The sequence below is a fragment of the Ciona robusta genome, chromosome 3, assembly GCF_009617815.1.
Source record: "Ciona robusta chromosome 3, ASM961781v2".
In the NCBI taxonomy this organism is placed as follows: domain Eukaryota; kingdom Metazoa; phylum Chordata; class Ascidiacea; order Phlebobranchia; family Cionidae; genus Ciona; species Ciona robusta.
In genome coordinates, this window is record NC_143237.1 from 4,563,613 (window position 1) to 4,578,168 (window position 14,556).

The 14,556-nt window shown below is 33.6% G+C and overlaps 2 protein-coding genes across 5 annotated transcripts; one reads left to right on the top strand and one right to left on the bottom strand.

Annotated features, from left to right (window-relative positions):
* Positions 1-5,093, bottom strand: LOC149738344 (uromodulin-like). Of its 2 annotated transcripts, none has more exons than XM_089875350.1 (4): positions 4,560-5,093; positions 2,334-2,434; positions 443-603; positions 1-329 (listed from the first exon to the last, which is right to left on the bottom strand). In XM_089875350.1, the coding sequence occupies exons 1-4, from the start codon at positions 4,794-4,796 to the stop codon at positions 277-279; spliced, it is 552 nt and encodes a 183-aa protein (XP_089731476.1). In that variant the 5' UTR covers positions 4,797-5,093; the 3' UTR covers positions 1-276. The 2 variants fall into 2 exon arrangements, with proteins under 2 accessions (XP_089731476.1, XP_089731475.1); XM_089875349.1 differs by having other exon boundaries at positions 447-603; positions 4,560-5,090.
* A 787-nt stretch (positions 5,094-5,880) lies between these two features.
* Positions 5,881-14,548, top strand: LOC149738345 (large neutral amino acids transporter small subunit 1-like). 3 transcript variants are annotated; one of them, XR_016384685.1, is made up of 12 exons: positions 5,881-6,073; positions 10,116-10,415; positions 10,547-10,683; positions 11,827-11,952; positions 12,249-12,354; positions 12,792-12,836; positions 12,896-13,016; positions 13,330-13,433; positions 13,485-13,581; positions 13,640-13,789; positions 13,972-14,118; positions 14,301-14,548. XR_016384685.1 is itself a non-coding variant. In XM_089875345.1 (12 exons), the coding sequence occupies exons 1-12, from the start codon at positions 5,982-5,984 to the stop codon at positions 14,369-14,371; spliced, it is 1,524 nt and encodes a 507-aa protein (XP_089731471.1). In that variant the 5' UTR covers positions 5,884-5,981; the 3' UTR covers positions 14,372-14,548. The 3 variants fall into 3 exon arrangements, 2 of the variants coding, with proteins under 2 accessions (XP_089731471.1, XP_089731472.1); XM_089875345.1 differs by having other exon boundaries at positions 5,884-6,073; positions 13,944-14,118; XM_089875346.1 differs by lacking the exon at positions 5,881-6,073 and adding an exon at positions 9,429-9,526 and having other exon boundaries at positions 13,944-14,118.
* Positions 14,549-14,556: the final 8 nt, after the last annotated feature.

The following is a 14,556-nucleotide window of genomic DNA, read 5'->3' on the forward strand; positions in this document are numbered from 1 at the left end:
TTCTCCGTAAGATATCGGTCATATCCCTTTTATGTAATGCAATAACAGTATTAATATATTTGGAAGCGCATACGCCAATCGGTTTTCCATGCATTACCCTATAGTTTAAAAACGTCACATTGCTAACAGTACTATACACACAGGTATATAAAGTAAAGGAATGTGGCACACAGGGTACGTTTAAATCTCTGATATAAACCTATACAACTTTAAGTAAAACAATCGATCCTTCCTCAAACTGTTATAACAAAAAAAGATTTTTCTAAATCATCATTTTTAAGTATGGTACGTCTTCCAAGCAAGTTTCTTTTTCTTCTGGAAGAACAGTTCTGCAAAGAAATATGTTGTGTACATAATATGTGAAGTAAAATAACGTTAATGGATAAATTAAAAAGTGTTTGCCGTGATGTCACAACAAATCTATATAGCCGTTGAAAAATACCTACAGGTTGACAAGGTTCGGTAGCGCAGTATTCTATTGTACAGTGAATGTAAGTTTCCGCTTGGTCGACATTGAAGTGGAAAACTTTGTGCGTAAATTGAACTTTACTTGAAACCCCGTTCATTAGAATTTGAGTGGAAACGAGATGGTTGAAAGCACAACTAAAAATATATTGTAAGGAGGGGTAAAAGCATGTGTTCGGAATATTTAAAAAACGTTAATAACGGCCTTAGGGGTGATACCACGGAATATGTAAACTTTTCTACAAGTGCCTGTAACTAAATTTCTAATATATTTTCCATACTTTATCTTGCTATAATTTCAGTGTTATCATATATTTAAAATACCTATGAGGTATTAACTATTGAATTAAAAACAAACCTTTAAAAGTTGGGCAATAAATACTTGCAACACTAAAAAGTGTAGAAAGATGGGATACAAAAGTAAAAGATTTTAAGTTAATAGTAAATTTAAACTTGCAGTCAACATGTCGTAAATAACGAGGTATGTGCTAAGTTATTTATAACATAAACATTATGTAAATAATTGCAAACCGGTATTTTCCTGTTATTTTTTATTACTAATTTAAACCATATTGACCACTGCTTATTTTTTCAAGTACGTTTCACAATTTTTCTATGAATTCAAAATTGTCTTTTTTTATGAGCCATTAAAAAAATGTTGCACTTGTCTAACACCAAGTTGTAATGCTCAACAACAAGGAATCCCATATTGTGCAATATATTAAACCGTGAGAATGCTCAAATATTACTGTAAGATATGTTTTCGTCTATTATCAAATGGGACTCGTAAATGAAACCTAAATTAGGTGTCTCAATATGCCCCATGTCCTATCATACCACACCTTACTATATTAGACTAAAGGGAAATAATAGCAGCGAAAAATCAAAATTTGTCTATTGATAGAAATGCTCAAACGTGATATCACTTTCAAACAACCAAACAACGAAACAGCTTCTGAAACAATGGGGAATATATGCTGAATGTTTTTTTCAAATCTATATCTAGGCCATGGGTCACAATAATTCGCCTTTATTAAGTTTTGTTAACATATTTATTATACATCGTATCGATTTGGATATACTCTGGCAGCTTATGACTTATGACTGATCAGTTGTGATAATCTAATTATTATTACATAATACATCAAATTCTGACTTCACAATTTAGGATTTTATCATTTACTCAAGAACAGTTCGATATTTTAACATATTTGTGAATACAAATGCGAACACTTGTTTTATAACGAATGGTAAATCATAGTGGACCCCTAATCCGTCTGCCGGGCTATATAGGGTTCGTGGGCTCTATGATTCGTCACTGTCGCGAATGCGCATTTATGTTATTTTTGCGGCGATACAACACATACGTATAGTTTAAAAATCATAACATGTAAACTCTGTTAAAAATATTTCTCAGACATTCTCAGTTTATTTGTTTGTTTTAATATTTTTGATTCCGCTTCGCTTTATTCCTAATAGTAACACAAAACAAATTATATTATTATTATGATTACTGCTGCGAATTCCGAGGTTTATGTCGCCGTGTAAGCAAAGCACTATAACATTGAAAGTATAATATAAATATAAAAAATAAATATTCATAAAATTCGTAAAGATTAGCTTGCTGATGTTCCATAGACGTTAAAAAATTATTTATGATTAAATTATATTTATTTTACTTATATGAAGGCTCCAAGCTACTTGTAACACCATCCCTTCCCAATTTGTTTGTGGTGAAAATGTACATGTATAACTATTTACAAAGTTGAGTACCGAGGTTGTAAAAATTGTTTTACTGACATTAAGCATCGTATAACCAATAAATATATAATGTGTAAATTATTACTGAAGACTGGAGTAACACGAACCCGGATTGAATGAATGTGAATCTGGTGGGATCGGTTGACGACTTAGAGGGACTTCCCCAACATTGATGCAACACCAACTTAACATTCGCTTTAACGGAAATCTGACGGAAAAATTAAATAAAATTTTGTTAGCCTCCGATCTTGTAACACCAAACAAAACAATAATGCATATACAGTTGATGTCTACAGTAGAGTGGGGCAGATGGGACACAGCATATATTACTCAATGTTTTCAAAAACAAATACATGACGGTTTTGGGTTGATACCACGAATTAGTACTATCATTTTTTAATGAGTTGACAACAATCCAAAAAATAATAGAACACACGAGGGGTTATTTAGCGATTCGCACAACAGGTGAAACTTTACGAATTAAAAAAAACACAGGGTAATAAGATGGGACAGTTTAAAATCATTGTTTATGTTGATTAATTAATTTCTTTACCATTAGGAATACTCTTGTCCTACTTTAGTTTTGAAAATGTTAGTTTTTTTTTAAAAAGGAGAAAATTGGCACTGTTTAAACGATAATGGATGTTGTTTGAACATCAATTCATAAATATTGTATTCTACAAATGCATATAAACTTGTTATAACAGAAAACTGATAAAAAAAATTAAAAAAGTTTACAACTTTGATACAGACTTGGTATTGCTAAGTTCACTGTTTTTCGCATCATACCACTTCTAATATATATCCAAGTTGCAAGTATCCGAATTTGTAAAATATTATCCAAACATTACCTTGTTATTATACCACTATGTTATGTATTTTAATTGCTCGTGAAGTATAAATTACTGAGTTAAAAGCAAACCTTTCAAAATTTGGCAATAAAAACCTACAAAACTCCCTTAGCTCCGAATTGTCAAAATTTCCCCCAAACCACTGCACCTTATTAAAAAAAACAAGAAGTAAAGCCAAATTCTTCATTCCATTCTACAACAAATTAACTTCCCAATAGTCTATATGAGCTACATCGGTCCTAAATTATGGTTTTCTTTACAAAATAATATTCGTAACCAACCCACTCTTAGAAGATTTCTTGCAGCTTAAATGTCCTGACCTAACAATTATATTAACTTTAAGGTGCGGAAAATGGTCTTTACGCACACTTAGGTTTCCACTAGAAGTTTAACCTAATTATAATAAATGGCTCGTCTGACGGCTAGGTGTGGCGACCACGCTTATTTTCTTCCAAATAAATGTAAATATAGTAGGGTGAGGGAAGACGGGACACCTTTAGCCCGTAATATCCAAATATCCTGATCGTGTTTTAAACAATTAACAACGGTAAATGGGAGTCGTGGGGATACAGTTTCATAGTTGTTTAATTGTTCTTTGTTTACTACCATATGGCCCGAGCAAATGGAATGAGAAAGTGTCCCATCTTCCCCCACTCCAATATATGTTTATAATCCGTATGTTTATAAAAAAAATTTAATCTTTGATACCGTAATCGAAGAGACAAATCAAAGTTATTATTATAAAACTATAATGTCAAGGAATATGGGACACGAAACTGAAATATTTTTATATTATTAGTGTTCAGCAACTTGTAGTTATAACTAACCGAAATTAACCGGCTGTGCTATTTTCTTTGCCATGCAAACTTTGTATATAAAACTACAAAACGGTGTTTTTTGTTGTTTTAATACTAAATTAACGTCATATTAAACCTCTGCTTATTTTCCTCGTTTATATGTAAGATTTTTTTCACAAAACTAAAACTAGTTTTATGAGACAAAATCAAACTGTACGAAACATTCATGTGTTTGTCATGAACTATAAAACTAGTTTAATCGTTCACTGCCGCTAACTACAAAATGTCATCGGCTTTATTATGATTTAACAAGCATTCAAAATTAGCACCTTACTATTTCGTTATTTTACCTGTTCAAACCATACTGTTTCTATATGTAACATTTTTTTAAAAATATTTTAAAACAGTAATCTGCTTTGACGCGTGCTTAATAAAATCGTGATAATACTGTTGAATAATTCTGTAACATTCTTTTTTCTGATTATCATTAAGTAGAAGTCCGTAAAAACAAAAATTAAAAAAACCTTTGTCTGACAAAGTGTCCTATCTTACCTCATTTTACTGCACATATCGATAATGCAAAATTTAAACATATCTTGATAAAGTGAATACTTAAGTGCAAGAAGTGTAGTAAGATACAGGTAATGTGGATTAAACTAAAGTGTAATGCTCATAAGAAACTTACCTCAATAAACAGGTTTTCATGGGAAGTAAACTTCGGTAGACTTTTTAGTTCCTGTGTAAATGTTTTATCCTTATAAAGTTTAAAAGCTGGAGTGATACTTGTGCCTTCTTCTTGTGCGTTTGGAAATTGAATGATAGCAGATTCAATAACCCCAAGAATCACTGTCAACATGACTAAAACATAAATCATTTTACTGAAGTTCTTGTCGATTATTCTCTTAAAACTTTTATTGTTCATAAAGTTTTACTGAATCTTCTGTTGACTACTAACTTCCGAAAGGACGATTGGAAGTTTTTGTTTCTTTTCTTCGCTTTTTTTTTCTATGGCGTCAGGTGCTAAAGTTCTATTTCGACCCCCTCGATCTGTGTTACTTGATTTAGATGGGCGGGTTTGACTTTCGTCGCCAGACCGTATTTCCGGTAACAATTAATTAAAGTTTTCTTTTCAAACAAAAGTTTCTACTTTAAAAGATTTTTTTTAAATCAATAACATAAAGCAGCAACTTAAGACACAGCTGTGTTTTAAAAAGAAAATTAAACAACCTATCTTAGACCGTACCAATATTAAATGTCAGATTGGTGTATTGATCCTTGAAAGAGAATGAAACTTAATACTAAACTTAGCGCTAAGGCTGATTCGAAACAATACCAACAACTTACTTAAACAATCTGTTGCAGTGTAAACGCGTCACCTGCTAACTTCATTTTTAGTTCATGAGAATTTATGAGAAAGAATTCGTCATTGTGTACCAAAACCTACAATCAGTTCAATGCCACTGGACCGAAGAACAATAGTTCGCTATATATGATGGTTACAAAGGCCAAGCGGCTTCAAAGCGTACATATAATTTAAAACATAATTATTCTATCTTAAAATTCCCTTTAAATCAAATTTCGCAACGGAATTATTAATTTCATGCGTTAATCTTTTAAACACTTTCATAATCCTTGGTTTATATATCGAAATGTCATAACGACAACCGATAAATACAATGCGGCACTTAACCAGAAACTTCTTCGCGCTACATAAATATTCCGACAGGAAAGGCAGTTCAATTTCCCAGTGTGGTTTTTTGTTCACGGCAGTAAACGAAACCATGCGGAACTAATTCGGCTGCAGGGATCACAATTCTGATCAGCTGAAACGTCTTTCGCGCGTGATCAGCTAAAGCAAAATCTCCGTTTTCGGCTGATTACTGCCGACCAGAAAAAGGTTTGAAGTTGTTACTTGACACAATGTTCTAAAACTGTATTAAGAGGTCGTGGTGAATATTTGGTTGGAAAATTTAAATACTTTCGGAAAATTCGAATACTGTAAAATTCGAATTTTTTCTGCTGAAATCAACTTTACAGAAAAAGAGGTAGAAGATAAAATATTTTTGATTGTATCGTTTTAAATGTTGGTGTGTAGTTGATCTAACCAATGGATATAAACAAAGCGCAAGATGAAGTCCCACTTCTTGGGGAAACCGCATATGAAGAAAACCCGACATTAAAAAGTGTCCGTTTATCCAGGTGGGTTGGGTTGTATCGAATTATTACAGTCTTCCACGTACTTGCAAAAATCATTCGGTTGTATTCATGTACTTCTAAAAAGCTATTTTAAAAGGCGCTTAACAACGTTATACACTCGTAATGATCCGTGTATATATAAATAACATGCTTCACAAAACTTCTTAAGCAACTGTTCTTTATTATTTCTTTGTTTGCATGGTCTGTTAAAATGAATGTTGGAAGCACTAAAGCTACAATCAATAACACACTGTCTAGGCAACTTGTTTACGGCAGGGTTATTGCTATATTCGTTTAATTATAACTTAATTCGTAATACGTATACGCGGTATTTGGACAATCTAGCGAACAGCTGGCAAGTCGGAGCTTTTCTAGAATGAACCTTATTTTTCAACCTTTTTAACAGCACAGAGCGATTTTCAAATGCTGATTAGCGACAAAGTTAAACTTTTCAAACCTTTACAAAAAATACAAGATATCAAAAATCTAATGAGAAAGCACGTTTAAACTATAATTAGCATAATATTGAGGGGTGGGGGTAGATGGGACACCTTTAACACATATTATCCAAATAGCCTGAACGTGTTTTAAATAACTAACAACGGTCTGTGGAAGTCGTAAGAATACAATTTTATAGTTCATTTAATGTTCTTTGTTTACTACCAAATGGAAAGAGAAAATTAAAGAAAAGTTGTCCCATCTCCCCCAACCCTACTCTATTAGTTACCCCTTTTACTTCAACGGTCGACTGGGCTCGATCAAAACCAAATATGAAGTAACCAACAAAACAGGTTCTAGCTGCCATTGGTGACTGTGGAGCAGTAGGCAGAATACATTCATACATGTATTATAATTTATAACTATAATGAAACTTATGATGTATGACGTATGAGAATTGAGTGATTGGTAAAGAATATGTGTGAATACGCTTTGACAACTCCTGTACCATGTGTTGACTTGTGAATTTACACATTGTCGTCGCTTAAAATCGTTTGTTTTCATGAATTTGGACAAATTGTAATCACGCAGTAATTAGGTAATGGTAAAAGTTATTATTATTCATATAATGTTTAATTAAAAATAATGTTTTAATTACGAAAAATGATAATAAGGTATAAGAGTAGTGCTGTTGATGCGTCCCCGCTTAAATAGTAATAGTTTGATTCAGGCGTCGCCGTCATTCGTTGTGTGGATTCCTTATCTTCCTAACACGCACCCTCCCAATGTCCTGAATTCCCAGACATTATATATGCGCTGCTTCGACAGGTCGTATGACTGGTAGTTATAGCTAAACCGGTTAGGTCGCCCGACGGGAAGGCCAATGTGCCGATCCTCGCCCGGAATAACAATTATTTTGAATTATTTTTTATAAGAGATATAGGGGACTATAAATACATACACTTTTTATTTGTATTTCCACACTAACGTAAACAAAGCCAAAAGTTACCGATTACTGTGTTACCAACGGCTTCCGGATGCATGACAGTTCACTTGACGCGCAAACGTTACAATCATTAATTACACATTAATTGGACGATTTTATGCACTATGGTTTATGAGACTAAGCTTAGTTAAAATTATTGTATCTAATACAATCGATCAATGTTAAAGTACGAATAAACGCCTGAAATAAACAGAAAAGTATTCGAGAACTACTCGCTAATTAGGCGATCCTATGCAGTATGGTTTATAAAACTATGCTTAATTCAAAATATTTTCTATAGTACAATTATTTTAATAAAGTTTAAGTTGCAATTATTTTATTAAAGTTTTAAATTTGGCGCATTTGATCAAACAGTAAAGTAATCGTTAATTAATCGCTGATTATGCGATTTCAATTCTGAAAATTTGGTTTAAAAATTATAAACATATATTATGATTTGATTTCAATCAAGATATTAAAGATTAAATGCTAGAATTAAGAATTGAGATATATATGGAAAAATCGCCCAAAAACAACAACAAGAACAACTGTTCGACGGAAAAGGATCTATATGACTACTAACGTGCTCAAAAACGAACATTCCTAAGTTACGTATACTCGTAACCCACAAGAGCAATCATGGTGTGTACTTTGCCACCGGACATATTTATTAAGCGACGGTTTGTAAACAGCTTTTAACTTTTTATAATGTATATTTTTAGGATGCTTGATGATGCGATGATGCCTTTAAAAGTATTTAGTATGGAGTGGGGAATATGGGACACTTAAGCACATATTGCGAAATATTTTCAAAATCAAAATACACGACGGTTTTTCAGTGATACCACGAATTAGTACTATTATTCCTTTAATAATAAAAGAAATCAAAAAAATAAAATAAAATGAAACACACGAGGAGGTATTTAGCAATTCGCTCAACAGGTTTAATTTTACCATTTCAAAAATTTACAGGGTAAGACGGAACAGTTTAAATTCATTGTTAGTTTGGATTAATAAGTGAATTTATTAAAAAGAATACACGTAAATACCACGAAATAATACTGTACGCTTTGAAAAGCAAGTTTAAACCTTTTTTTGCCCTATACTATTATTGTTAGTTACCTACATTATTATTGTATGAAAAATTAGTAATGTTTAAATGTTAATAGGTATTGTTCGAACATCAATTGACAAATAATGTATCGTATCCTACAAATGCATATCAACTTGTAATAAAAGAAAGTTGATAATAACTATTGATAAAGTTTACATTTAAATTGGATATTGTTTTTTGGCACAAGCCACTTCTTCTAAATTTTATATATTATTCTTCTAAATTAAATTAAGTGCAAATGATTGAACGTCGAACATGTTTTTCATATATTATGATGTCATTATAGCAGTGAATTATATTTTAAATAACCCTGAGGTATAAATTGATGATTTAAAACAAACCTTTTAAAGATTGGCAATAAAAACCTACAAAACTACAATGTGCGGAAGGATAGGACATAAAATAGATTTTTAATATTACCAGGTAAACTTTATATAAATAATTTTCAAACGATGTTTTTGTTGTTTAATCCCGATGTTTTTATTGTTTTTGTGTAAAGTCATTTTGGCCGCCTTTCTGTTTTCCTAATGTGTAAATACAAACTGTACGAAATATTTAAGCTATTTTAATAAACCTTTGAAACTAGTTTAATCGTTAACACCAGCAAACTACAAATGGCTTTACTATGGTTTGGCTGGAATTAAAAATTAGCATTTAAATATTTCGCATTTATTCCCGTTTAAAATATACTGTTTCTATTTTACTAACTGGGTTACGTAATCTAATACGTCACAGTCATGAAAAAAATCGAGATCAAAACCAAAAAATCAATATCGACATTTGCGTTCTTCGCTTTCATTTTAAACGTGTAATTACAGCCCTTGTTTCTCGTTTTACGCAATTAAACTATACCGAATATGTTCTGGCATAACCGTACGCTCCATATACAAGCGTGGGTCACTGTTTCTCAGGTTATAAGGTAATAACAACTTAACATAAAGTAGATAAATTTAATATTAGGGCGGTTTACGAAAGAAATAGTTGTGTCCCTGTTGCAAGAACCATTATTATAATAAGTTATTTTTTTTAGAAAAAATGTCTACCCGTTTATAGACATCGTTTTATAAGCAGTTTTACCATTTGAAAAATGGCCGTATTTTAAAAACGCACAAACAGCTTTTGCGCACGAACAATACTAACAGGTCCTTAACTAACCATAAAATGCAAAGTAAACTTCGTCTGATTCAAGTCGTGTTTTACTTCTTTTATTGTGCTACTTCTTTGTTGAATTCAGGTACCTGAAAGCAGCTACCAGAATTCAATAAATGCGTTTATACCTCTGTTCTAAAGGGGTTGTAACTTACACAATAAATATAAGTTGCAGTCGGCCGGCCGGATATATCTGTCGTAATGCTTGCCTTGCTCAATTATGGTTTAGCTTGAACCAACAGTCAGCTTCTGGTGTATATGGGCAAGCGCCGTGGTTATTGTACCACAGTGTGTCTGTTAGAGCTGTTCGCTCGTATATTCTCTACAATGGCGGCTTTTAAACTGCGTTATTTTCACAGAGTAAGGTCATCTGCAAGTTCGAACGATTCTATTGTTATAATGCGCAAAACGGTCGGATATTTGGAAGGAACTGCAATTGTTCTTGGCATCATTGTAGGGTCCGGTATTTTTCTTTCGCCAGCTGGTGTTGCAACAAACTCTGGCTCGGTTGGACTTAGTCTTATAATATGGTCTCTATGTGGTGTGTTCTCGACACTCGGGGCACTTTCGTTCGCTGAGCTTGGAACAACGATTCCTCGATCGGGCGGTGATTATCTTTACATATTGGAGGTTTTTGGACCTTTCTGGGCTTTTATGCGGTAAGTACAAACAAACATCTAAAAGCTTCCGTATACTTGGTATAACGTGATATTGAAACATTACCCTGGTTCCATAACGACCACGCGAGGATATAATTTATTCATATCTATGGCTTACTACATTTTTTTAGAATATGGATTGAGCTAACAGTAATCCGACCTGCTTCTCATGCGATCATTGCACTTACGCTTGCATATTATGTGGTGAAGGTTGACTGCATAGAAGTTCCAACAACTGTGGTGCAGATTATCGCCCTCTTGTCAGTGGGTATGTATAAGACCTTTAATTTGCATAGTCTTAATGTAAATATTTGAAGCAATCGAAGCTACAAGCAACAACACGCAATCTTGGCAACCTGTTTGCAGAATAGGGTTATACTTCGTAATATGTATAGTGGGGTAGAGAAAACGCAATATTTCGTCAATCCCTTTTACGGCTATCCAAGATGCGCGGCCTACTGGAGCTATTTCTGCTAGGCAGAATAAACGAAAAAAATATTAAAATTTTATTCAACAGTAATCTTACGGTCCAGTAAAGTGAACGGAAAGGCGTTTAGGGTTGTTAAATGTTAAAATTCGAACTTAAAAGAATACAACATTTTTCAATGGCTGAAAGAAGCATAATAGTAAGATAATCATTTTAAAATGCTGTCTGAATAATTTTAAAACTATGCTGTTTGAATCATTTTAAAAATTTGGTAGTTTGCCAGTTCGAATCATCAATCCAATGATGTAGTTGTATAAATAAGCCAAAACGTTTCGCAAAGTTTGACGAAAGAGATAATCTTTTTGGTCTCAATTTGTCTTAACTGAAAATTAAAAAAACAACTGAGAAATGCATATATAGGCTACATTAGAATAATAGGCACGGGTCAATATGTATTAATTTAGCAACAAAATTAGAAAAAAGTACATTTGTTAGTAAAAAGGAAAATTTGAATAAATATAAAACCCAACCTTACGACTCCCATAGACCGTTGTTAAATCTTGTCAGGCGCCGTGGCATAGTGGTTAGCGCGTTTGCCTGTAACCAGTAGGTAATAGGTTCAAGGCTCGACGCTGCTACCATTGTGGGCGTATGTGTCCTTGGGCAAGACACTTAACGACAATTGCTCCAACCCAGTGATCACTAATGGGTTGTCCAAATTATCAGCCATACATAAAGAAAATTATAATATCAAAAAAACAATCACCCACAAAGTAACATGCATGGTAACTCGTAAGCTGGCACGAGGTGTTAAACCCGTGTAATAACGACTGTCGTTTTCTGGCCACGCGAGGATAAAGTTTCATTCATCCATTCATTCATATTTAAAACACGGTCAGGATATTTGGATATTCTGTGCTAAGTAACACAAACTCTTCTGGTGGTATCTTCCCAAAACCTAAAAATATGAAACTTATGTTGCAGGCATTCTAACATGGGTGAATTGCAGAAGCTCCAAACTTAGTACAAAGGTTCAAAAAATCTTTACCGTCGCTAAAGTATTGGCTTTGGTCATTGTTATTGTAATGGGAATCGTACAAGCTGCGAACGGTAGATAAACACTATAAGTTTAAAAGTTTTTAATAAAGTTCGCCAGCGCAATGAACATTGCTGTTTTAACCTTAATCCAGTCTGTTCGTTGTTTAACTTGGTCATTTTTAGCTTAAAATATATTACTAATACTATATTATCATTTGCAGAAGTGTATTGTCTACTTTAATGCAAGCTGTTTGTACGTAACATTAGAGACGAATTATAAAATATATACACAAGAATTAAACCTCTGCCTTAGCTGATGAAAGTATGGGACATCCAAAGTTTTAACTTAAATATTCGTTATACAACAGGGAAAATAGAAAACTTTTCAAGTTCAAAAGTGTTCGCTGGGTCAACCAGCGATGTGAAGAAAATAGTTCTTGCATTAAATGCTGGTTTATGGGCATTCTCTGGGTGGTGAGTGAAATAGTTTATGTTGTTCGCCGTGGCGTCATGATAAAGCTGGTTAGCGCGCCGCCTGCCTTAAACCATATATAGGCAACGGAGTCCAGGAGACGCCGCTGCTTTCAATGTATATGTCCTTGGACGAGACACTTAACAGCAATTGCTCCAACCCAACGGTCACAAATGGGGTCTCTATGTTGTCAGCCATACAAGAGAAAAAATAACAAATAATTACCCACAAAGTTACATACGTCGTAACTCGTAAGCATGTGCATTAAACAGAACACTTATTTTATAATGACTGTCGTTTTTCGGCCCTGCAAGGATAAAGCAAGTTACACTCGTCAGCATTCGTTCATGTTTGGTACAGTTGTGGCTGGATGGATACCAATGTAATAATATTTGTTTCCTTGTTTTGTTTTTGAATTAAAATCGAAACTTGTATACAGGAACGAACTGAACTACGTCACTGACGAAATAAAGAACCCTTCCAGGTAGAATTAAACATACCTCGTTTTTTTTTTGTTTGAATGCGACCCAATATATTTTACAGAAATCTTCCTTTGGCGATCACCACTTCGATGTTTATAATTACGGTGTTGTACGTTTGTATAAACCTTGCATATTTTACAGTCCTGGAACCTGAAATGGTGGGATCCGACGCCACAGCAGTGGTGAGCGCTATAATTGTTTTAATAACATGCATATATTAGGGTGGAAGAATATGGGATACCTTTTTTATTCTAGTTTCTTCCCATTTGGTAGTGAACAGAGAACATTCAAAGAAGTATAAAACCGTATCCTCACCACCCTTATAAACCGTTGTTAATTGTTCAAACCACGATTCGGGTATTTGATTATTATGTGCTAAAGGTTTCCTACCTTTTCCCACTCTCTTCGTTGTCCGATATAGGTGTTTGTGTGGTCTTATACTACTCTACCGCAGCATGATTAACTAGATGTAAAATCATGTTTATCTGCACCAAGGTCTTCGGCAAGCTTACTATGGGACATTGGAGTATTTGTATTCCAATATTTGTTGCTCTCTGCTGCTTTGGTGGGATAAATGGATCGATATTCACATCTTCTCGGTAATGCAGATCAGGTATGTTTCATGTAGAATGATGTTGACTATATTCCAGATTATTCTACATCGGGGCATGTGAAGGTCATCTGCCCTCTATCATGGGGATGATCAACACGAAGAGCTTGACCCCAACACCTTCCATAATTGTCATTGTAAGCAATTGTATGCACACGTATTTAGCGCTGTATACGTAAAACATTATATCTTCAGGGATCATTGAGTGCAGTGTACATGGTAACGGAAGATGTGTTCCTTTTAATAAACTACGTCAATTTTGTTTACTTTTTAAGCATGGGACTTGCCATAACTGGTCTCGTAGTATTGAGGTTTCAGCAACCGCGAATGGAACGTCCGCTTAAGGTATTTAAGTATAACAAGTATAAATAATTCTATTTAAGTTTAGTTTTTAGGATTGTTCCAATTACGTTTGCCTTACAGTAAGCTAATAAAACGAAATCCGAAGATATAATATGGATTTTGTAGTTACAAACTATTATCAAACCATTTTATTTAGTTACCACTGATTATTCCGATCACGGCAGCTTTCCTATGTTTCGGTACTGGCATCATTTCTTTTGTAATTTCACCGATAGAGAGCGGTATAGGTCTGGGAATGGTCCTAACCTCTGTACCAGTGTATTTGCTTGCTATAAAAGCAAAGAAACCAACTTGCTTAAACAAAGTTTACGGTAAGGGCGTTTCATAATATTTGCTTTTTGCACAAATTTGAACTTAATAAATTAAAACCTGTAAGCACAGGCCAGTAACTAAGTAGACTCAAATTAACTACGATGATTATAATCCATGTTTTACTGTATAAGACGTTCTGTTCATATTAGAGAAGCCTTTAGTAACATATGTCGTTTTACAGGTAGCGTGACAGTTTTCTTGCAATGTATTACAAACTGTGTCATAGAAGAAATTGAACTGCCATTTGAATAAAGTTCAAAGTTCCAAGAAAATATATGCTTCCAAATCATCTGTTATTTGTTGTTAACTAAAAAAACTGTGTTTAGTGACATAGGCAAATTGTTTAACAGTATGGTGATTGTGATACTAGATGTTGTAAATTAATGTGACATCTGTTAAACTTGTACAATTAAACTTCTGGCGTATGTATTCTCGAT